Genomic DNA, 24,141 nt, shown 5'->3' on the forward strand with positions numbered 1-24,141 from the left:
AAGGAGAAGGGGAGGTGGAGACTCCACGCTGCTGATTTTCCTGAAGAAGCTGCTTTTTCTGCCATTTTTCTTCAAAAAGCTTTGGCTGCCGTCTCCCATGGGGAGAGAGAGCTTCAGTCCTCGTCTTCGTCTTAGACGTCGCCTCCTGGCTACAGTGCAGACGGCTCAGCCTGGTGGCACAAACCCTTCACCCGGCCGGCACCGGCTTTCTGGCTTCCACCACTGCCCTTGGGCCTTCCCAGTGCGGATCCCCGATACGGACTCGCACACTCGCACCAGACACTGCCCCGGCTCCGCGCCCTGGACTCGATCCTTCCGGTCTCCAGCACGCAGGCGCACATTGGCACGCTTCTCCGCCTGACTCCAGTAAGCACTGACTAATACAACAATCTTGAAAAAGAAAAAAGTTGAAGGACTTCCATTTTCTGATTTGAAGTCATACTACAGCACTATAGAAATCAAGCCATTGTGGTACTTCCATAAAGGTAGTGATGTACAAGCATGGAATAAAATTGAAAGTGTAGAAATAAACTTTGATATATGTGGTCAATTAATTTTTAACAAGAATGTCAAAACAACTCGGTGGAAAAAAATGGTTCTGGGACAATTGGAGAGTCACACACAAAAAACACTAAAAATGGACCATTGACTTAAATGTAAAGTGTTTTCAACCATAAAACTCTTAGAAAAAAATAGGAGTAAATCTTAATGATCTTGATTAGGCAAAGGGTTTTTTGGATACAACACCAAAATCACAAGTTACAAAAGAAAAAATAGACAAACTAAATTACATTAAAATTTAAAACCTTTGGGTTACAAATGATAACATCAAGAAAACCATAAAACGGGAAAATATTTTCAAATAAAGTATCTGACAAAGGCTTATATCCAGAATATGTAAAGAATTGTTACAACTCAATAACAAAAAGACAACTCAATGGGCAAAGGCAAAATATGGAATCAACTGAGGTGTCCATCAATGGTTGAGTGGACAAAGAAATGTGTACACATACATGATAAAATATTATTTACCCATGAAAAAGACTGAAATCATGTCACTTGCAGCCACATGGGTGGAACTGCAGGACATTATGTTAAGTAGAATAAACCAGGCACAGAAAGAGAAATACTGCATCCTCTGATATGTAGAAGCTAAAAAAAATGATTTCATAAAGAAGGAGAGTAGAACTATGGCTACCAGAGGCTTGGATGGGTAAGGGGGAAAAGGACTAAAGGGAGATTGAATAACAGGTATTAAGTACAGTTAAATATAAGAAGTTCTGATGTTCTACAGCACAGTATAGTTGTGACTATAGTTCATAATTTACTATATATTTATATACATATTTTAATATATATAAATATATAAACATACTATATTAATATAAATTAATATGTATTAATAACTATATATAAGTATATAAATTACCATATATATATATATATATAACTGGAAGAAATTTAAAGCCTCATAACATACTAAAAATGATAAATGTTTAAGAAGAGAAAATACTACCCTGACTTGATGATTATACACATGTATTAAATTATGATACTATGCCCAATAATTTTGTATAATTATGTGTCAATTTTTTTTATAGTATCCGGGATCTAACTCGGGTCCTTGCACTTGCGAGGCAGGCAGCGGAACCACTGAGCTAAATCCCCAGCCCTATGTGTCAATTCTTAAAAGGCAGGAGGCAAAGACTCTGAACAGACATTTCTCTTAGGAAGACATACAAATTGTTAATAAACACAATAAACGATGCTCACCATTATTAGTCATTAGAGAAATGCAAGTCAATACCACAATCAGAGACCATTTTACACCCACCACTTTGTCTGTGATCAAAAAGACAATAAGTGTTGGCAAGCACCTGGAGTATTGGCACCCTCCCTCTTCTCTATAGGGCATATGATATGTAAGATGGCCCATCCACTGTAAAAAACAGTCTTACAATCCTTGACAAAGTTAGAATACAGACTTAACAAATGACCTCCAAATTCTGCTCCTGGGTATATACTCAAGAGGAATAAAAAGTAGATAGATAGATAGATAGATAGATAGATAGATAGATAGACACAGACATAGATACAGCTCTCTCAACCTTTGCCTCACAGCTTATTTCATGATCACAACATGGCTTCCTCATTTCTTGCCACCACTTCCACACTCCCAAGACAGAAGGTGAACATAAAAGAACATCATTTAAAGCATGCTTTTCAGTTAGGTCTGCTACTTTTTAATTAGAAGCACAAAAGCTTTCTAGAAACTTCTACTTGTTCGTTGGGTAGAATGTCTACCCTAACTATGGGAAAGGGGTTTGTGGATTTGGATTGAGGCAACCATCCAACAGTGTCTGCCTCATTAAACATTTTATTTAGCAATACCATTGGACCTTACAGACTTCGTGTAATTGGGCATTAGTGATGACCAACTCTGCAGTAGGGTCTTAGAGATCATCTAGTCCAACATTCCCCACTTCATTATGAGCATAACATCATTCAGATTGCATTTGAACCATTTCTTAAAGGACCTTTTCATCACAGAGTCCATTCTGGATGTAGACAACACAATTATTAAAAATCCTTCCTCATCCAAATGATACTTACCTCTGGGTAGGTTCATTTGTAGTTACAGGATCATAGTAAGTACAATGGCACCAGATCATTTAAATTTTAGGGCAGCTCTGTAAATTCATCTTTTTTTAAAACAGCATTGTTGATCTTATCTACCCGGTTGGGAATCTGAGACTCAATAAATGTAAGGGTCTTCAATCCAGATTGTCAAACCAACAAGGCTGATTCTAAGCCAATTCCTTATCCACAAAGCAGTCCTTCGTAGACTTAAAAGTGGAGTTCTTAAACTGGGATCCATGAACGACTTATGGACCAGCTCTGAAAATTATACATGGACTTTTTTTTGGTTCAGAAGGTCCTTATCTGTCATCATTTCTTAAGGAATCTGTGATTCCCCAATGCTTATGAACCACTGACTTATACATTATGAAACACTATTTCTCAGAGTTTTCCTTCTTCCCAGATTAAACATCTACAGTGTCTCCAGTCTTCCTTCAACTTCTCCTGTTCTAGTCTCATCTTTTTTTTTTTTTTTTTTTGGTACCGGGGATCGAACTTGGGTCCCTGTGCTTGCGCAGCAGGCGGCGAAACCACTGAGCTAAATCCCCAGCCCTCTAATCCCATCTTAATCACTTTCTTTGTTGCTGGGACAAAATACCTGACACTCACAACTTAAGTGAAGAGAGGTTTATTTTGGCTAACATTTCAGTCCACAGTTTCCTGGGTCTGAGGCAGGGCAACATGGCAAAGAAAAAGCTGCTCACGTCGTGGGAGCCAGGAAGGTGAGAGTGAGGGGAAGGGCCAGGAAGGGAGATGCATCCTTCCCCTTCCAGATCATGCCCCCAGTGCCTTGACTATCCTAGCACACCCCTCCTCCTAACAGCAAGTCAGCTATAGCACCCCTATAATCCAATTACCTTCCAAGCACATGAGGCCTTGGGAGCCATTTCAGATCTAAAGCATAACACCCGCAAGTGTGTTCTTCCCCATATTATCAGATGGCAGCCACTTGACAGTTGTATCTTATTAAACACCAACCCTTTGTCCAACCTGCACTACAAGAGCTGCTGATTTTTCTTTTCATCTACATGTATCCATACAGATTTCTTCATCTCAATTGCTGTGATTATTTCCAGGCTGGCCTAATTAGCCCCTTTTGCCCATATTTATCTTCCTTCAACCATTCTTCATGTTGGAGTCAAGAACAGTCATTCAAAAATATCAAGTACAGTGGACCCTCAAGTTAAAACCAGCCTGATTTATAATTAGGTTAATGGAAGATTCATCTGCCTCTTGCTATAGCATGTACCCAGGTAAACATTCAAATCTCAGCTGTATTGACCTACAACCAATTTGTGTTAAAACCAGCCCTCAGGAACCAATTGAGTTTATAAGTCAAGGGTCTACTGTAGATCATATCATTCCCTTTTTTTGAAACCCTCAGGGATTCTTAAGACAGAAAATTTAGCCTCCTATCCCTGGCCCTTCTAATCTTGAGTGACTAGAGCCCAGCCTTCCTCTCTGATGCTTCCTCCCTCTCCTGGGCTGCATTAGAGTAGAGCAGTGGCTGCTCCCAGGCCCTAATTCATGCCAAGACTCTGCTCATCTCAGGCCTGTGGCATTCTTCCAGGAGGCTCTTCTCTGTACTTCTCCCCATCCTTCAGCTCTTGGCTTGCTTTATTTCCTCAGATTTTGTCTCCAACACTTTCTAAATTGGAATCTACTAACCTCTACCTATTTTATCATTGATCCTCTATGAGCTATTAATTAGCAATCTAACTAGTTCACATGTATGTGTTTGTTTGTTCCATTTTTCTCTGTAGACTAAACATAATTTGGCACATGATACTCAAAAGTTGACTGAATGAATAAATATATGGTTTCAAGTCCTCTCACTATCCTGAACCTCTTCAAATGTGGTCCCCAAAAATATATTCAAATTTCCAAATTCTAACTGTGTGAACATACATTTACCTAAATTCTTTCTTCTGTCCAAAATCAGAATAATCTTTCATAGGCCTCTCTAAGAAAATGGTCCAATAAGTTCTGCAGTTGTGTTTCTCTTCCACTGATAAATGTAAGCATTCATGTGCTCAGCTGTTATGGTCTGAAAATCATGCTGCCCCCTAATTCATGTAAGTGGTACCTAGGTTCACAAACTTAATCCTTTCCACGATTCTGGTCACAAACCAAATTGGATGAGAACTGAATCAAATTCAATAGTTAGGTTCAATGTCAACCTTATGGGGAAATTTAATTTGGTTCTTGTCCAATTCAGTTTGCGACCAGAATCATAGAAAGAATTAAGTTCATAAACCACTGTATTAAAATCCTAATTCTCAGGGGCAGGGATTTAGCTCAGTGGTTCCGCCACCTGCCTTGAAAGCGCAAGGTCCCGAGTTCGATCCCTGGTACCCCCCCCAAAAAAATTCTAGTTCTCAAAATGACATTAGGAAGTGCGGCCTTTGGGAAAAGACTAGGAATGGGATTAGACTCCATGTGAAAGATGCCCAAAAGAGACATCTGACCTCTTCCACCAATGAAGACACAGCAAGAAGGCATTGTCTATGAGTAAGCAGTTCCTCAACCAGATAGCAAATTTGCCTTGATCTTAGATTTCCCAGCCTCCAGTATGGTGAGGAATAAATTTCTTTAAATTGTTTCTAAGCTGGCATTTTGTGATAGCAACCTGAATCAACCAAGCTATGAACACATCACAAATCAAAAAGGGATCTGAATATGGACCCATAAAGTATCAGCACCAGAATGAAAGCCTCTGGCTCATAATTCAGTGTTAAAATCAGGTGAAGCAGCCTCCAATTTAGCTTCAATCCCCAAATAGAAAAGATTTCAATATTTTGGCCATGGGTCTGTATACAATGAAAACTCTATCTTATTATCCTGTCTCTAAGGGCCGGGGATTTAGCTCAGTGGTTCTGGTGCCTGCCTCGAAAGCACAAGGTCCCGAGTTCGATGCCCAGTACCAAAAAAAAAAAATACAAAATACAAAATATGCATATGTATCAACCTACAATGTGGGAAGAAATTTTTAGCAGCTGTACCTCAGACAAAGGTCTACTATTGAGAATATATAAAGAACTGAAAAAAATCAGATTCCCCAAATTCAAAGACCCAGTTCAAAAATGGGCATCTGAAATGAACAAACATTTCTCAGACAAAGAAGTAAAAACAGCAAATAAATGTATGAAAAAATGTTCAACATCACTGGTCATTCGAGAGATGCAGATGAAAACAACACTGAGATTCCACCTCACCCCACAAAGAATGGCTGCTATCAAGAAATCAACCAATAACAAATGCTGACGGAGGTGTGGAGAAAAAGGAACCCTTCTCCATTGTTGGTGGGATGTGGATTGGTGCAACCACTGTAGAAATCAGTATGGAGATACCTCAAGGAACTAGGACTACAGATCCCATTTGACCCAGCTATTCCCCTGCTGGGAATCTTCCCCAAAGAATTAAAAGAATCATACCACAGTGATATATGTGTGCCTATGTTTATAGCGGCATATTTGTAATAGCCAAAGCTTGGAAACAGCCCAAGTGCCCATCAACTGGAAACTGGATAAAGAAGATGTGGTTTTTTTTATAAAACAGAATACTACTCAGCAATAAAGAATGAGAAACTAGAGACATTTATAGCTAAATGGATGCATATTGAGGCCATACTCTTAAGTGAAATAAATAGGACACACATGTGTGTAAATACAGAATAGTTTCTCTAGTGTGAGAAATTGAAAGTGTAAATAAGGATGAAAATGATTAAAATGAATAATTGATAATGTGAAATAGGAAAATGTCCAAGGGTTTGAGGATGGTCAGAGGGGAAGGGGAAAGGGAAGAAGTGAAAGGAAAAATTATGAGAAAGAAAAATAAACGGAATCAAACTCTGTGTAAATAGGAAAGGGTGGAGGGGGTAAAGGGTGCACAGGTAATGAGAGAAAAAATAAGAACTAAGATACATCATGTTCTGGTACAAACACCCAATGATAAATGTAAATGTATTTTATACCTAAAATATACCAATAAATATATATATAAATTTTTTAAAAAGCTTGCTTATTTTCCTGTCTCTAACATGTACAAAAATGGCTCATGCCAGCCATGTTTCCCTTTCCTTCTTCATGTTGAAAGCATACAGATACCAAGAGTGCCTGGTTCCCTCGAATTTCCTGGGACACAGAATATTCAGCATATTTTCTGAGTGACAGAAATAAATTCAAAAGATGTTCTATAATTCAGATATAGAAACAAGTTAGAGCTGAAAGAAGCCGCTGAGAATCAACTTACCATCTCAGCTTTGTTAAATAAGCAAAACACAAAATCAAACCAGTCTGCTAAATTATTACCACCTCCATCCTTACCAACAAGGATACCATAGATAGCAGGGAGCATTAATCACCTGAAAATATCTCATCAGAGAAGAGACTTTTTTCTATTGCCATTAAAATCCTTAACTGCCCCCGGCCTGATTTCTTTTAAGCAAAGTTTCACAGGCCTTACACATTTCATGGTTATTTTCTCTAGTTATACAGCCTTTATTTTTTTTCCTTATGTCTCATTTTGGTCTCCCCTCCCCCTTTAATTCCTTCAGTTCAATTGGACACAACCTGGTTCCTATCACCTAGAGATGAATTAACCTTTCCAAATATCCTGACATCGCCTTCTTAGCAAAGTTCCCTGGAGCTCTGAAGCTTTTGGAGAAGAGAGGCAGCTTGGCTTTGACTTTAATATACATTTTGAAATACCTTTTGCAGGACGGCTGGAAATAAGGAACCAATAACAAACCACTCCTAAAATTACCAGTAAATCTGAAGCATTCCGCCTGGTGCATGGCCTTTGAGAGTCTTTAATTCATCAATTAAGTGATCAAAGATCTTGTTCAATATACAATTATATTTCCTTTGTTCTCTTTGCTCACTCATATTAAAATTGATAGCATTCCAAAAATCAAATGGGTTCCAACGCTAAAAATTAAAAAAGACAAAATGACACTTTCACATTCATCACTTTCCGAAGGGAAGGCTATCATTAGTCCTAGGCATCCGGGGATACAGCTGCTGGGATAAACAATTCCATGACAATAATGTCAAAAGAGAAACTTGAAGCTTCCACATACCTTACAGAGGCTACTAGGCAGCGAGGTATGGCCAGGCCCTTTCAGAACCAGGATGTGGGTAAGAGCCAAAGCCAAACCCAGGAGCAAATAATGTAAGGATACAGGATGGAGGTCTTTGAGTGGCTGCTGATGACCTTTGTCACATACGAAGGGTTAGTCTTTTTATGCCACTAAAAACAAAACAAACAATGTCAGGGCCCAAGAATCAAAAGGAAATGTTTCTTGAATTACCACAATTCTTAATCCCTGTTCCGTGGGAGTGAGTTATTATGACTGCAGTTTGTCTGAATATCCTGGATCATTTAAAGAGGGCTTAATAAACTATGTCTATAAAAGGTCAGATTAAAATATGTTAGGCTTTGTGGGCCCCTTCGTCTCTTTTGCAAGCACTCAATCCTGCATTAGCATGAAAGAAGTTATGGACAACATGCAAATGAATGGTTATGACTGTGATCCAATAAAACTTTATTCATAAAAACAGGCATCATGCCAAATTGGGCCTTTAGTCAGTCATTTTCTGACATCTGCTCTGCTCTAGTCATGCCCAGAACCTATCTATACTTGGCAGCATTACTCTATCTACATCACTTAGATTGAGCAGTTTACAGGCCCATTCTTCACATGCTGAGTAGCTTGTAGGAGCATTCTCGTGGAGAATATGGCCTCAGGACAGAAAAACAGGATTGGTCTGATCGGGGAGAAAAAAGTCAATGAGCCCCAAGAGCAACTTCATCTGGTTTCCTCTTCAAAAAGTTCATTTTACCCCCCGAATTAAGTTTTAGCCAAGGTTCATTGCTTCTTTGTAAAGAACATTAAATTTCACATTGCATCCCAGTTATTTATTACCTGAGTTTTGGTCTTACCAAACATGATTTTGTTTTTCTCTGTCATCAATGGAGCAAGCACATGTGGTTTTGATTGACAAAATTATGATAAAATTCACTATATCCTTAAAAAGTGATTGAAGAGTTTTAAGACTGATGCACAGAGTGGGAGTGGGTGGGGACCAGAGAATCGAATTTCAACAAAGACATGCCAGATTTTTCTTCCTGCTCTTATTATTCAACATTTTCCCACTACTCAGTATCTAATTAGATACTGGAACAATCTGAGAATCATGTGTTTCTCTTTAAACTTTTGGCATAGTCCATCCCACAATGGTTAACAGTGGGTACCCTTAGGTTCCCCTCCAGGGACCAACACCGGGTGACATCATATGTTCTGTCACAAATAATGGAACATAAATAAGTTCACATGCTCTGAGACATTCAAAATACTTGCAGTCATCCTGGTTTTCCCTCTTTTTGTTTACTTCAAATCCATGTTCGTTTTGTTGCCTGAAAATCCTTTTGGCCTTCCAACGTTTTGTCTTTCTAACTTTGAAACTGGTGGCCCTTGCTACTTAGAATCTTTTCTACAATCTAGAAAAATCACAATAAAAAAAATTAGAGGCCATGTAATAGTTCCATCTGCACTGTCAAGCTCTACTGAAATACCTTCCCTAATGAGCTCGAGATTCTGAACAAAATACAGTAAATCCACTGAGAACACTATGGCAAGCAACCTTGTAACCTTGTTGCCCTTATCTACCGTGGCCAATTGGGCAAGGAAAGAGCAAGATGAGCATCAGAGCTGTCTGCCATGTGCTTGTTTCCCTGGTGCACTAACACGTATCTGAGATCCACCATCCCATCTTCTGCTCTTCCTGATACAGAACTGGAGAAGGAAATAGTATACCTCATCAGTCACTAGGGAAATATTGAAGATGTACAGAGATTTAGTCAAACCTTTTTCATTTGGAAATGTGCATTGTGTGTGAAGGGAAATAAATATCCTTAAACTCTCTTCCATATGTCTGCTTTCCTTCCAATGGGCTACATTACAAAGAGATTGTAGTGATTGCAAATTTGGCTTCCATGTTTTCCTTTAAAAGATGAAAAGCTACAGCTTAGCAGTTTCTATAAATGGTATCTTTTACAATGACTGATGCATTAATGTGCCATATAGTTGTTTTCAAATATTTGCCAATAATCGGAATTCCTAGGCCAGGTAATTTTTGATTTAAGATGTGCTTTGAAGCCAGGCATGGTGCCACACACCTATAATCTCAGCTACTCAGGAGACTGAGGCAAGAGTACCACAAGTTTAAGAATAGCTTGGACAACACAGCAAGACTTCTCATCTCAAATGATATTGTGGCAACTTCCTTTGGTTCATTGTTCTATCAGTGAAACTAATACCCTGTCACTTTAAAACTTGTCTTTATGTGGAAGCTTCTTAATTGCTTTTAATTATTATTTTCTTTCCTTGAATCTTCTCTGATTCTATTACATTTTTATTGAATTACAGCAAACAAAACAGCATGGAAAGGCTATTCTTGAAACAGATACATTGTGGTCTTAAAAGATACATTCTTACTTGCTAAGAGCCCAACACTTCTCCAGACACATCTACAAAAACTCAAGGTGGGGGCCAGGGATTTAGCTCAGTGGTTCCACTGCCTGCCTTGCAAGTGCAAGGTCCCTAGTTTGATCACAGGTACCAAAAAAAAAAAACAAAAAAAAAACCCTCAAGCTGTTTCCTACTACCTACTCTCATTGATAGCGACAGCTGTTGTTTTCCATGGCCAGCTCCTATAGCAACTAGCAAGAGTCAAGAAGACTCCTTAATTCAGAGGATGCTGCCAATTAGCATTTTGCTTAAGGTTTTATTCTGGTCAACTATGAAAATTAGAAAAAAATTAGTAGTAAATGCTTTTGAGAAAGCATGGTTACCATTTCAATTAATATCAGGCCATACAATCCTAAAATACCGACTGACAGAGAAACAAAAGATAAACAATTCATGGTTGAAGAGGTAGAAAATCACCAGGATATACAAACCATGAAAAGTAATATAGATAAATCTTTAGTGCTTGTAAAAACTAAATTAAACACTAATGGACAAAAAAATTCTTATTTTAGTTTTTTTCAAAAAACATAAACAACAAAAAACAACTAAATTTGCCTAAGCACTTAAAAAGTAACACAGAAAACTGAAGAGTAAAAGCATAGTCAAAGATTCTATAGACCAGTAGAAACAAAAAAGCAAAAATCAAGACAAAAGCATCAGATGAATAAAGAAGGTACTATACTGATGAAAGCCACAATATATAATGAGTCACAAATCATTAATTTTTATACATGGAATGCCATTTCCCAAAAATGAAAAGTAAATTTAAAGAAAGTAACAAGAAACACAGAATATACATGTGACAGATTAGCCAAATATTACTAACAATACATGGGCTTCCCCGTATACAAAGTAAGCATTTTAACAACTGCTGAATATTAATATTATTTTAACCTGTATTACCTACAAAAAACTACTAACTAAACTCCAATCAGTGAAAATTATACAAGAAGCATTCTCCTTTTTCTGTCCATTGTGTAACAAAATTTTAGCGAAACAAAAATGAAATAAAATGAAAACAGGCACCCCTGCAACAATCCACTGGACACCCCCCCCCCCCCGCCGCTCCTCTGTACAGCTACCTGGTTCGACACTACAAAGATGCAGAGGACACTGGACCACCAGACCATGGTACTGAGTCCCGCTGCTCCAGGCCCAGAGGTAGGGGCTTCTGAGCCGCCGTCCCACTGCTCCTGGTCCAGAGGAAGAGGCTTCCCGGCCACCATCCCTCCTGCTGCTTCCAGCCCACAGGAAAGGGCTCTTGGGCCACCATCCCTACCACTGCTCCCGGCCCCTGTCTCACTTCTCCCAGCTCAGAGGAGGTAATCCGTGCAGGTCCCAACAGCCCACCCCCCCAGTCGAAATGAGAAAAGATGTAAATAAGTCTCAAAACCAGACTTCTAGATCACCTACAGCAACTCCAAAGGGAACTGAGATGGAACACTCTGATACTCAACCGCCTGGACCCACTGAACTAGCAACAAAAGGGGATCTGGAAAAAATGAAATCAGAAATAATTTCTCAGATAACAGGAGAAATTGTGCCCCTAGTGCGAGACATGATTAATAAATCTAGAGCGGAGCTCAGGAACATGATGGAATCCCAACATAGGAAACAAATGGAATCCATAAAACAGATGCAAATAGATTTACAGGACATGAAAAACTCCAATGAAAGTCTGCACAGCAGAATGAGCCAAACTGAGGACAGAATTTCAGATATAGAAGATAAGATTGCAACTAGTGACCAGGAAAAGAAAAATTGCTTCAAAATTATAAGGAAACATGAGAAATCATCCAGCAGATGATGCAAAGAAGAATAACATAAGACTGATTGGGCTCAATGAAGAAACAGGAGAGAGTGCAGATGACATAAAAATCTCTTCACAGAAATAATGGCAGAAAACTTCCCAAGCAGGGGAAAAGAGCTTGACATACAGATAAGTGAGGCATATAGGACTCCAAATAGCCTTGATCAAAAAGAAATCTACACATAGGCATATAATTGTTAAGATTCCAGAAACTCAACAGAAGAACAAAGTTCTCCAAGCAGTTAGAGAAAAGAAACAAATCACATACAAAGGAAAGCCCATCAGAATCACAGCAGGGTTCTCAACACAAACCCTCAAGGCAAGAAGAGCTTGGAGTGACATATTTCAAGCCCTAAAAGAAAACAGACTCCAACCCAGATTGATGTACCCTGCAAAACTATCTTTCAAAATGGATGGAGAAATAAGATACTTTCATGACAAAGAGCACCATAGGAACTTTGTGAATACTAAACCAGCACTCCAAAGAATTTTACACAATATCCTAGAAACAGACATTGAGGATCACAACCCCAGGAAGCAAAGCAGAATGAACCCATCTGGCATGACAAGAAATGAAATGTAAAGGGGGAGAACCCAACAAAAAGAAAAAGTCATGGTAATGACAAGTCAATATGTTTCAGTTATAACCATCAATGTTAATGGTCTCAATTCGACAATCAAAAGAAATAGACTGGCAGAATGGGTCAAGAAGCAAAATCCAACAATATGCTGCATACAAGAAACACACTTAGGGCCAGGGATTTAGCTCAGCGGTTTCACCGCCTGCTGTGTAAGCGCAAGGACCCAAGTTCGATCCCCGGTACCAAAAAAAACCAAAAACAAAAAGAAAAAGAAACACACTTAATTCAAAAGGAAACTCATAGACTGAAAGCTAAAGAGTGGAAAACAATACTCCATGCAATGGGAACCCAAAAAAAAGCAGGAGTAGCTATCCTCTTGGCAGATCAAGTAGATTTCAAACCAACACTGATTAAGAGAGACGAAGGAGCACACTACATCCTTGTAAAGGGAAGAATCCAACAGGAAGAGATGACAATCATAAATATCTATGCACCAAACACTAGTGCACCCAACTATATAAAACAAATACTAATGGACATGAAAAGTCATATATGCACTAATACAGTTGTAGTGGGGGACCTCAACATCCCACTGTCACAAATAGATAGATCAACTAGACAAAAAATAAGTAATGAAATTCTAGAACTCAATCAAACTCTTGAACAAATGAACTTAACAGATGTTTACAGAGTCTTCCACCCCACAAAATCAGAATACACATCCTTCTCAGCTGCACATGGGTCATTCTCCAAAATAGACCACATACTCACACATAGAACATGTTTAAGGAAGTACAAAGGAATTGAAGTTATCCCCTGTATATTATCAGACCATAATACGATGAAATTGGAGATCCACAGCAAAAGAAACTCAAAAAATTTCATAAACACATGGAAATTGAACAACACACTTCTGAATAACCAATGGGTCACAGAGGAAATTAAAGAAGAAATCAGTTCCTTCAATTAAATGGACAATGACAATACAACATATCGGAATCTATGGGACACAATAAAAGCAGTCTTACAAGGGAAACTCATAGCAGTGAATATGCATATTAGGAAAACAGAACGAGCCCAATTAAACAACCTGATGCTGAACCTCAAGCTTCTAGAAAAAGAAGAGCAGGACAACCCCAAAGCTCATACAAGGGAGGAAATCATAAAGATCAGAGGAGAAATCAATGCAATGGAGACTAAGAGAATGATACAAAAAATCAATGAAGCCAAGGGTTGGTTCTTCGAAAGAATCAACAAAATTGACAAACCTTTAGCCAACCTTGTCAGAAAAAGGAAAGAAAAGGCTCAAATCCATGCAGTTAGGAATGAAAAGGGTGAAATTACAACAGACCCAGCAGAAGTCCAGAGGATCATCAATACCTACTTCCAGAACCTATATGCCAATAAGATGGACAACATAGAAGAAATGGACAGATTCCTAGATACATATGAATTACCAAAGTTGAACGAAGAAGACCTAAAAATTCTGAACAGCCCAATATCAACCAATGAAATTGAAAATGTAATTAAAAACTTATCAACTAAGAAAAGCCCAGGCCCTGATGGCTTCACTGCTGAATTCTACAAGACATTTAGAGGAATTGCTGCCACTACTGTTTAAACTCTTCAGTGAAATTGAAAGGGAAGCAATACTCCCAAATTCATTCTTGGAAGCAAGCATCACCTTGATCCCCAAAGCAGAGAAAGACCCAACTGAAAAAGAGAACTCTAGGCCAATCTCACTAATGAACATAGATGCAAAAATCCTTAATAAGATAATGGCAAACAGAATACAGAAGATCATCAAGAAGATTAGGGCCGGGGATTTAGCTCAGTGGTTCTGGCACCTGCCCCTCAAGCGCAAGGTCCCGAGTTCGATCCCCAGAACCAAAAAAAAAAAAAAAAGAAGATCATACATCTGATGAAGTGGGATCCATCCCAAGGATGCAGGGATGGTTCAATATATGAAAATCAATCAATATAATACACCATATCAATAGAGCCAAGGACAAAAACCATATGATTATCTCCATAGATGCACAAAAAGCATTTGACAAAATCCAACATGCATTTATGATAAAAACCCTACAAAAAATTGGAATAGATGGTCTCTACCTCAAACTGATAGAAGCCATCTATGAAAAATCAACAGCCAATATCATACTAAATGGTCAAAAACTGAAATCCTTCACACTAAAATCAGGAACAAGACAAGGATGTCCACTATCACCACTCTCGTTCAATATAGTTCTGGAAACATTAGCCATGGCAATTAGACAAGAGAAAGAAATAAAAGGAATAAAGATAGGAAATGAAGAAGTCAAATTGTCATTATTTGCAGATGACATGATACTCTATATAGAAGCCCCCAAGAACTCCACCAAAAGTCTTCTAGACTTAATAACCAAATTCAGTCAAGTAGCTGGTTACAAGGTCAACACACAAAAATCAATAGCTTTCCTCTACACAAATGACAGACTCACTGAGAGAGAAATAGGGCAAATAAATCCTTTCACAATAGCATCCAAAAAACTGAAATACCTAGGAATCATCCTAACGAAAGAAATCAAAGACCTCTTCTCTGAAAACTATGGCACTCTGAAAAGAGAGATGGAAGATGATATCAGAAAAGGGACAGACATCCCCTGCTCCTGGGTAGGAAGGATTAATATAGTGAAAATGGCCATACTTCCAAAACTGCTCTATAGATTTAATGCAATTCCAATTGAGATCCCAGCAGCATGCTTCATAGAACTCGAGAAAACAATCGAAAAATTCATTTGGAGCAAGAAAAGACCCAGAATAACAAAAGCAATTCTAGGTAATGGAGACATGGCAGGGGGTATCAGAATCCCCAACCTGCAACTCTACTACAAAGCTACTGTGATAAAAACAGCATGGTACTGGCAAAGAAACAGCCATTATGACCAGTGGAACAAATTAGAAGGTGCAGAAACAACGCCAGACACACTCAGCCATCTCATCTTTGACAAAGGAGCCAAACACCGTCACTGGAGGAAAGATAGCCTCTTAAATAAATGGTGCTGGAAAAATTGGGTTTCAACTTGCCAAAGACTAAAACTAGACCTACATCTCTCACCATGCACTAAACTAAAATCAAAATGGATTAAAGATCTAAATATTAAAATAGAAACTCTGAACCAGTTGGAACAGAGGTTAGGTAGAACCCTTGAAGACATCGGTGTAGGAAAAGATTTTATGAACAAAACCTCAGCTGCCCGTGAACTAGCACAAACAATCAACAAATGGGATCTCTGCTTATTAAAAGGTTTCTGCACAGCAAGAGAAACCACCAACAGTGTGAAGAGACAACCCACAATGTGGGAAAAAATCCTCACCTGCTCTTCCTCAGACAAAGGTCTACTATCTCGAATCTATAAAGAACTTCAAAAGATCAGACCTCCCAAATTTAAAGACCCAATCCAAAAATGGGCATCTGAAATGAACAGACATTTCTCAGACAAAGAAGTAGAAATAGCAAATAAATACATGAAAAAATGTTCAGCCTCACTGGTCATTTGAGAGATGCAAATAAAAACAACGCTGAGATTCCACTTCACTCCAGAAAGAATGGCTGCTATCATGAAATCAACCAATAACAAATGCTGTTGGGGCTGTGGGGAAAGAAGAACCCTGCTCCACTGCTGGTGAGAGTGTAGACTGGTGCAAGCACTGTGGAAATCAGTATGGAGCTACCTCAAAGAACTAGGACTGGAAGTCCCATTTGACCCTGCTATTCCACTGCTGGGGATCTCCCCCAAAGAATTAAAAGAATCATACCACAGTAATATATGTGCGCCCATGTTCATAGCAGCACAGTTTGTAATAGCTAAAACTTGGAAACAGCCCAAATGCCCATCAACTGGAGACTGGATAAAGAAAATGTGGGTTTTTTTAAATAAAATGGAGTACTACTCAGCCATAAAAAATGAGAAATTAGAGACATTTATAGCTAAGTGGATGCACATTGAGGCAATACTCTTAAAGTGAAATAAATAGGACACACATGTGTTAATGCCAAATAGTTTCTCTGGTGTGAGATACTGAAAGTGTAAATAAGGACTAAATGTATAACAGGTAATGTGAAATAGGAAGAAAAGCGGCAAAGGGGAAGGAAGTGGGAGGGCTAGGGAAAGGGATAGAAGGGAATGGGATTAATATGAGAAAATGGAAAAATAGGAACAAAATCTTTGTAAATAGGGAGGAATGGAGGGGTTGAAGGGAGGGCTGGGCAAGGGTGAAAAATAGAAACCAAGAGAGACTAAGTAAAGGTGCAAATTTCCAATGATGAATGTCATTATATTGTATACCTAAAATGTACCATTGATTAGAATGAATAATCAATAATGCAAAATAGGAAGAAAAGGTCCAAAGGGGTAGAGGTAGTGGGAGGGGCAGAGGAAAGGAAAGAAGGGAAAGGAAAAAATTGATGAGAATTGGAAAAAATGGAAATAAAGTCTTTGTAAATAGGGAAGGGTGGAGGGGGTAAAGGGAGGGCTAGGAATGGGGAAAAAATAAGAACCAAGATGCATTATGTAAGGGTACAATTTCTAATGAGAAATGTAATTGTGTTGTATACCTACAATGTACCAATAAAAGAATTTAATAAAAAATAAATAAAATAAAATGAAAACAAAATAAAACCATTTTAGAGTCCCCTAATTAATTGAAAGCCTCACAGATTATTTAGGAAATAACAGTGATGATTTCACTGCAGCAATGCTTGTCAGAGGTACCTAAAGCTATGCCCAGAGACAAACGTACAGCCTTTTTAGCTTATTAGACATTAAAGAATCAAAATAAATCATCTAAAATATTTAAATCCAATCATTATATATTATACATACATATGTGTATTCATATTTAGTGCTGGCAGTATACTCTTTAAAAATTCTATCTGCCAGCTTATACATCTGCCAACTTCTATACTCACAGTTGAAACATTTGATAGCTGCACTCTGTTGTTCCTGATGGAGAAAGGAAGGCCTGCTAGTTAATGCATTGATATGCTTAGAAAACACATTAATAATGATTCAAATCACAACATCTTGAGTTTGATCCTCAGCACTAAAAAAAAAAAAAAAAAAAATACTGAAGCCAACAAGAGCCCTCACTAGTTGCATAGATACTGAGCAACATGGATGAGAGGTTCCGAAACACTGGTCCATACAAGCAGTGTCAAAGTACTCTTATTTTTAAAAGTCAGATTCCTGAGTCTCATCCTAGAACTTCCAAATCAGAATCTGCAGGAGTAGGGCACAGCAGCCTATATTTATAATAGTTTTCTGGGGAGTTTAAGGCATAGTCACTTTTAGAAATCATTAGATACAGATCTTAAACTGTAAGCATCAGGCAATAAGAAAAAATTGCCTAAACTTAATGGAGAAAACAATAGAGAAAGTCTAACTTGTAGTCTCAGGAAGATTGAAGAGGTTACTTAATTGCTGAAAAAAGAGCAGAATGAAAAAGAGGAGCAAGAGGAGGAAGAGCAACCACCATCAGAGAAAACGAATGAATTCTTTTGAAATTAAAAAGAAATGCTTCTGTGTTTTTTGTGTTTTGGGGGGGCGGGGGCGGCACCAGGGATCAAACTCGGGTCCTTGCGCTCATGCAGCAGGCTGCTAAACCACTGAGCTAAATCCCTGGCTCTGTGGTGTTTAATAAAGGCAGAGAAGGGCAGAGCAAAAACTACTAGAAAATAAATGAGTGAACCAGAAAGCCAGGAAGAATTTCCCAATAAGAATTTATAAATAAACAGAAAAGTGTAGTCTTTGTAATACATCTATTTGACAAAGCCTGAACCACATTTCCCAGAATTCCACTTTTCTTGCATATACATATATACTATTTTTTTATTAAAAAATAATAACCCGAATTTATTATTAGATTTCATTAGAAACATCAAAGGGGAATGAAAGGTTGTAAATAAAAAAGTAGGCAAAAAGTAGTGATATAAAGCAAATAAACAGACATGCAAGTGTGTCTCCTGGAAGAAGAATCCATGGTTGAAAAGACACCTGCCTGGGTGATGCTGGTGGGAACTGCTCAGTGGTCAACCCTGGGAGCCGAATGAATGGCCATCAGCAGAGGATGCAGGACAGCTGTGCTCCACCCCCATGACGGCGCCACCACTGAGGAGGAGCAGCGCCCAGGGATCCCAGCCTGGTGTTACTGCTTGACGAAGACCGGCCGGAAACATTTATACCGAATGGTTCCAGCTCCACCCTCTCTACTCCACCAGGGACAAAAAGCACGTGGTCAGCTTGGGATGAGAGGACAGGAGGAGATAGCAGCGCCACAAGAGACGATCCCAAGTGATGCGTGAAAGTGTTCTGCACCGCCTCTGGGTGGGAGGTTTCACAAAGACTGCTGTCCCCTCACACTGTCTCTGCACTGCATACTGCACTTTGTGTTGAGCTCGGTATCTGTGCTTACGTAGCTATCCATGTTCACTTGAAAGTTATGACCTGCTGTGAATCCTCCATTCCTGGCCACCCAGGGGTTATCAGCTGAAACTTTTGTATCCTTTAAAGAAAATTATATTGGACATTTTTGGGATCATCTCCATAGTCCCTTTTGGAATTGAAAGGCAATTGAAGTCAACCCAGGAAAGAAAATCATCCTCAAATCCATCAGATCTCTAAGTGCTGACATGAGCACTGTCTTGAGAGAGAATGGACCCTTTGGATGGGAAAGCACACTTCTCCCTGTGCCTGCTGCATCTTAAGCATCTACACATGTGCCAAATTAAAACTTCTGATTCATCAAACTCTAACATCACAGGCAGCTTTTCTGGTTTCTCATTGCTGTTTCTAAGGAGCATACAGATAGATGTGTTCCACTATGCCCTGGGGGCTTCTCATCAGAGGGGGTGGTTTGGCTTATGACTCTAGCATTGCAACCTCACTTCCTTGGCGACAGGTCCAAACAGAACTCGGAACCCTGGAGTCACTGGGCACCACAGTCCAGCGACGGCTGCCTAACAGTCACTTGGCTGGAGAGAGTCAGCAGCAACTCATGCTGTGCTGCTTTCCCAGGCCTTGAAGCTGCAGCAACAGGACCCTGCGCAGGGAAAGCACTTGGGTGTGAGTGAGAGGATGGATGGCTAAGTCCCCGCGCTTCAGGCCACTCACCAGGAACTGCCTGGCCATCAGGGGCAGCACAGGGCGGGTCTCACCAGACCCGGAGACCTGGGGACCTGAGATGAGCGGGAGCCCAGGGCAGATCTCCCTGGACCTGGACACCAGACACTTGGGCCCACCGAGTCCAGGACAGGTCCAGTTAGGCCCGGCCACCACTGTGAGTCCCCTGTGTAACTCCCGCCCGGCTTCCTCACTTTGAGGAGGGTGGGGGACGAGGTCATGAGGGAGGCTCCTCCTGGGCAGGGGCAGGTGTGGGAGGCTGTGAGCCCAGGGCCCTGGCCTGTGCCCCCAGGACGGGGCTGAGAGGAGGAGAAGGGCAGTGCCCAGGGATGATCCGCAGCCCGCAGGGCCTTCTCCTGTCCTCTGGGGTAGAAGCCTGAGACAGAGCTGTTTGTGTTTCAGGAGCACAAGTTTACCTGGGGCAGAAACAGCACAAACTGTGGTCAGGCAGAGTCTTGTGCTTGCTGCCAGCTGCTGGGCACTGTCCCCACAGAGCTGCACACAGGACACTATGTCACTTCTGTCCTGTCACGGCTTTATTCTGCCGTGTCACCTCAGGGCAACTCCTGGCCAGGGGCCATGTGGTACCCACAGGGGCTACACGACCTGCAAAGGTGGCAGTGAGCACAGCTGGGCAGCCTCTCAGGACTAGGAAGTGGGCCTGACTGTTTCTGAGCCGTTAACAGACACCAGGGACACGCTGGCCTGGCCTGGAAGACTGGAGCCAGGCTGAGCCTCGGTTTCTCTCTCTACCACAGGACCTGAGGGTGGGTGGGCTCTTCATGCCCCAGGCCATGACCTCTCCTTGTTAATGAGCCATGAATCGGTAGCATTTCTGTGTGTCCCTTATGAAATTATCTTCTAACATGCATCGCTTTTCTGCTGGGCCCACTTGTGCCCCTTCTGGTACGAGCCATGATGGCGACTTGCAGAGTGGTCTGGGCTTCGGCCTCCAGCCCTCCTGATGGCCTGGGTGGGCCCCAGTTCCATGTCTCCCCTCTGTTCCGTCACAGATTGGGGCCCAACGGGAGGAGAGCCGGGCAGAGGACTGCATGGTGAGGACGGTGCTGGCAGGCATGCAGCGGCCCCTGAGGGAGCCCCCGGAACGGGACTTCCTGGACAGCCGCCCCATCCGCACAGACTCCCTCCTGGACCCCTCTGGGGCCTGCATTCCCGCCCTGCAGGAGGGAATGGTGCGAAGGCGAGCTCTGTGGTCGGCACCCAGGGGCACTTGGCCACTGTGGCCCCAAGTCTTTGGAAGGTATGAGCCCTGCCTCAGCCTGCTCACAACTCTGAGCAGCAGGGTGCTGAGAAAATCGGGCTCTTGGCATCACTGCGGGGCAGAACTGGGGTCTCCAGGGCAGTGCTGACCCGGGCCTGCCGGATTCCCTTCTATCCCTGGCCAGCTGTGCTTTGCCCCACTGAGCCCTGCACAGGGGAAGGCTGTCCGTTCCCTGTAAAGGAGACCACAGAGTGACTCGGCAGGCCTCTGGTCTTCCCAGAGCAGGAGTCTGTGGGGATGTGAAGGGCCCAGGCCCACTGACATCAGGGAAGAGCAGGTGGGGTCCCCATTCCATGGGCGTATGTGAAGACACACTGTGTGCAGACCTTTCCCAGGGGTCGGCTGTGATCGCCAGTAGCCAGAGCAGATGCAACCCCTGCCCTCTGGGGCTTCAGTGCTATTTGGGGTCCTCAGTCACCCTGGACAGCTGAGCAAGCATTCCTCGCACTGCAGTAGATGGCACTTTCCCGGCCTCCCTAGATGTGGATCCACAGCAGTGCAAGAGGAGCCCAGGAGCAGCATAGACACCGGGCAGCACAGTGCTACAGAGCTAAAGCCTGAGGAGAGGTGGGAGGGACAGATGCCCACTCTCCCCCACGTCTCAGATCGTTACAGAGCAGTGGCCCTGTGCCCTTGAGTGTAACACGCAGCAGACACCAGACTCTGTCCTCATGCAGCTGACAGTGGGGACGGGTGGGGAGACGGTGTGTTGGGCTGCCCTGAACAAGGCAGAGGTGGTTGCACTGCAGAGCACGGAGCCTCCTGTTAGGCTCTCGGGCTGCCTGGCCCAGCACTGCCCCACTGGGCATGGAGAGGGTGGGGCTGGAGCACGCGCAGCCGGGGCAGGAGGCCTACTTGGCCATCTCCGCATGTTCCCTGGGCAGGCAGCATGGGAGGAAAGGCCAGGCCTCTCACTCTGCCTCCTACCTGCCTTTCCAGGTCCTCCTTTTTTGTCCTCCACTTCTTGGTGGAGCTGCACTCCCAGGAGAATCCACCAGCTGAACTCCTGGCCCAGCTGGAGCAAGCTGAGTCCACTGAGGCACAGCCCACGGGTGAGGAGGATGGGGTGTGGGCCTGTGGGCATGAGGGGAGGGATGGGCCTTTAGACACAGAGACAGCTTCCGGGTGCTGGGGTGACCTGGGATCATTGAGAGCTCAGCCATCACGGTCTGGGAGGACTTCCTGGGGAGGCTTTGTGCGCAGAGCTGTCTGATGGGCAGTGGGGAGGTTTTGCCCTGGGAGGGAACATGGACAGTTGGTGACTTTTTCTTCTCTTGGAACTTCAGGATCAGCTCCAGCCCCAGCTGAAGTCCCACGTGCGGAGCCCGAGCCAGCTCCACCTGCAGCTTCCTGCCCAGGCTGGGACCACAGCCAGAGTCCGTGGCAGCCTCTTCACCTGCTGCAGTGCTGGGGCACCCGGTGGTTGCACGGCAGTCGGTGTCATCTCCTGAGCTCCGCCTGGGGCCAGCTCCTGGCCCCCTCCCACTGTTTCCCTCACTTATGCTGGCTCTTGTTTTGGTATTTCTTGGATTTATATAAATAATAGAACTAGCTTTTAATAAAACTTAAAATTTTAGTGTTTAAAAGGGTCAGCGTGGTGGCCTGAAGTGCCTTCTCCCGTGTGCGCCCATCCCCAGAGCACTGTGCTTGGTGGCTCCTGCCCACGCCCCTGGCCACTGCTCCTCTCGTGTCCCCACGGGCACCTGGCCTACAGGGTTCACACCAGTGCAGTCGGACTTGCCTTTGGCCACACAGTCGTGGGAGGGGCTGATGAATCTTGCGCTATGCAGAAGGGGAAACCCTAGAAAGATCCCGGCCATTTTTCATTGGCTTCTTCAGTAGGTAATCCAGGTTGTGTTGCCAGACAGGATGTATTTATCACAGTAAGATAACATGTGCAGTCTGAATGAAGAACAGGCAAAGGGCACCGTCGCAGGAAACCCACTGAGCCATGGCCTCCCCTAGGCGCCCCCTCCCTGTCTGCATCTCGGGGTTCAGGCTGTGTCTTCCCTGCTGGGAGGGGGTGCGCCAGGCCTCAGCTCTCCTACCATCTCATTACGTGCATGGGGACCTGGCCTGTCAAGCTCAACCCCACACATTCAGGGCCCCAGTGACACGGTTGGCTCAGCAGCCTCTGCCCTCCTGGTTCCAGGGTCCCCGGTGTCTGTGTCATCCATGCTGCTTTTTAGGATGGGAGCCTGGGTCATAGTCACAGGAGCGGGGCCAGCGATGGGCTCCTTCTGCAGAGTCTGCAGGGCAGAGCACGCCATCCTGGCCGAGCTCCAGGTGACCTCCCGGACATCAGCTCTGCAGGTCTTTGGGCTCACCCGGGGACAGTCTGCTCTGGCTGCTGTCTGTCTCTGCTCAGAGGGCAGAGGGACAGGACAGCACAGCCCCAGCCTGCCTACTTGGAGGTGGACAAACATTCTCTACATCTCTATTAAATTTTACTTTTAAAATATGAAACCGCAGAGCATCCTGGACAGCAGAGGCTGGAGGTTCCTGGGGGTGTATGGTCCAGCCCTGCCCGTGGACTGAGGTCTTTACAAATCAGTAAAACTTATTTTCAGTACTGGGGATTAAATTCAGGACCTTCTCACTGAGCCACATCAGTAGCCCATTTAATGTGTGATTGTGATTATCAGAGTCTTCTCATTAAGTCGTCATCACCCAGCCTGGGCCTCCCAGAGTGCTGGGTAGCAGAGCTGCACCACCTCACCTGGCTTTCACTGAGTGGCTCTGAAAAACGAATGGATCCCGATGGCTGGGTGTCCACCATTAACGCTTGGGTCAGCTCAGCATCTCTGGCTAGGGCTATGGGCTCCACCAGAAGGGGTGCTGCTCCCTGAGAGGCCAGTGAGTCGCTGCCTCGTGCCAGGTGAGTGACGTCATTCTGGGCGGGTGACCACGGGCGGGTGACCACAGGCTGAGACCTGACCTCCCTCCCACACTGCCCTGGTGTGCACAGTCCCCGAGTGCTTTCCTCCTCTCCACACGCTGAGCTGGGCAGAGAGCAGGGTGAGTCTGTCCCTGGGTGACCTCACTCCTGGGGCCCCAAATCCTGCACCAGGCTGCAAGCTGCACACAGCCCCACGGCGGAGCTGTGCCTGCAAAGCTACAGGAACCATCCTTCC

At 42.9% G+C, this 24,141-nt stretch overlaps 1 protein-coding gene across 1 annotated transcript; it reads left to right on the forward strand.

Moving 5' to 3' along the window:
• Positions 1 to 19,507: 19,507 nt before the first annotated feature.
• Positions 19,508 to 22,582, forward strand: LOC147830625 (uncharacterized). Its single transcript, XM_087187557.1, has 4 exons — positions 19,508 to 19,882; positions 20,739 to 20,986; positions 21,947 to 22,059; positions 22,294 to 22,582. The coding sequence occupies exons 1-4, from the start codon at positions 19,685 to 19,687 to the stop codon at positions 22,548 to 22,550; spliced, it is 816 nt and encodes a 271-aa protein (XP_087043683.1). The 5' UTR covers positions 19,508 to 19,684; the 3' UTR covers positions 22,551 to 22,582.
• The last annotated feature ends 1,559 nt before the right edge of the window (positions 22,583 to 24,141 follow it).

This window comes from Heterocephalus glaber, unplaced genomic scaffold (assembly GCF_053883595.1).
Source record: "Heterocephalus glaber isolate CG9 unplaced genomic scaffold, H.glaber_assembly_v1.0 deba00000071, whole genome shotgun sequence".
In the NCBI taxonomy this organism is placed as follows: domain Eukaryota; kingdom Metazoa; phylum Chordata; class Mammalia; order Rodentia; family Bathyergidae; genus Heterocephalus; species Heterocephalus glaber.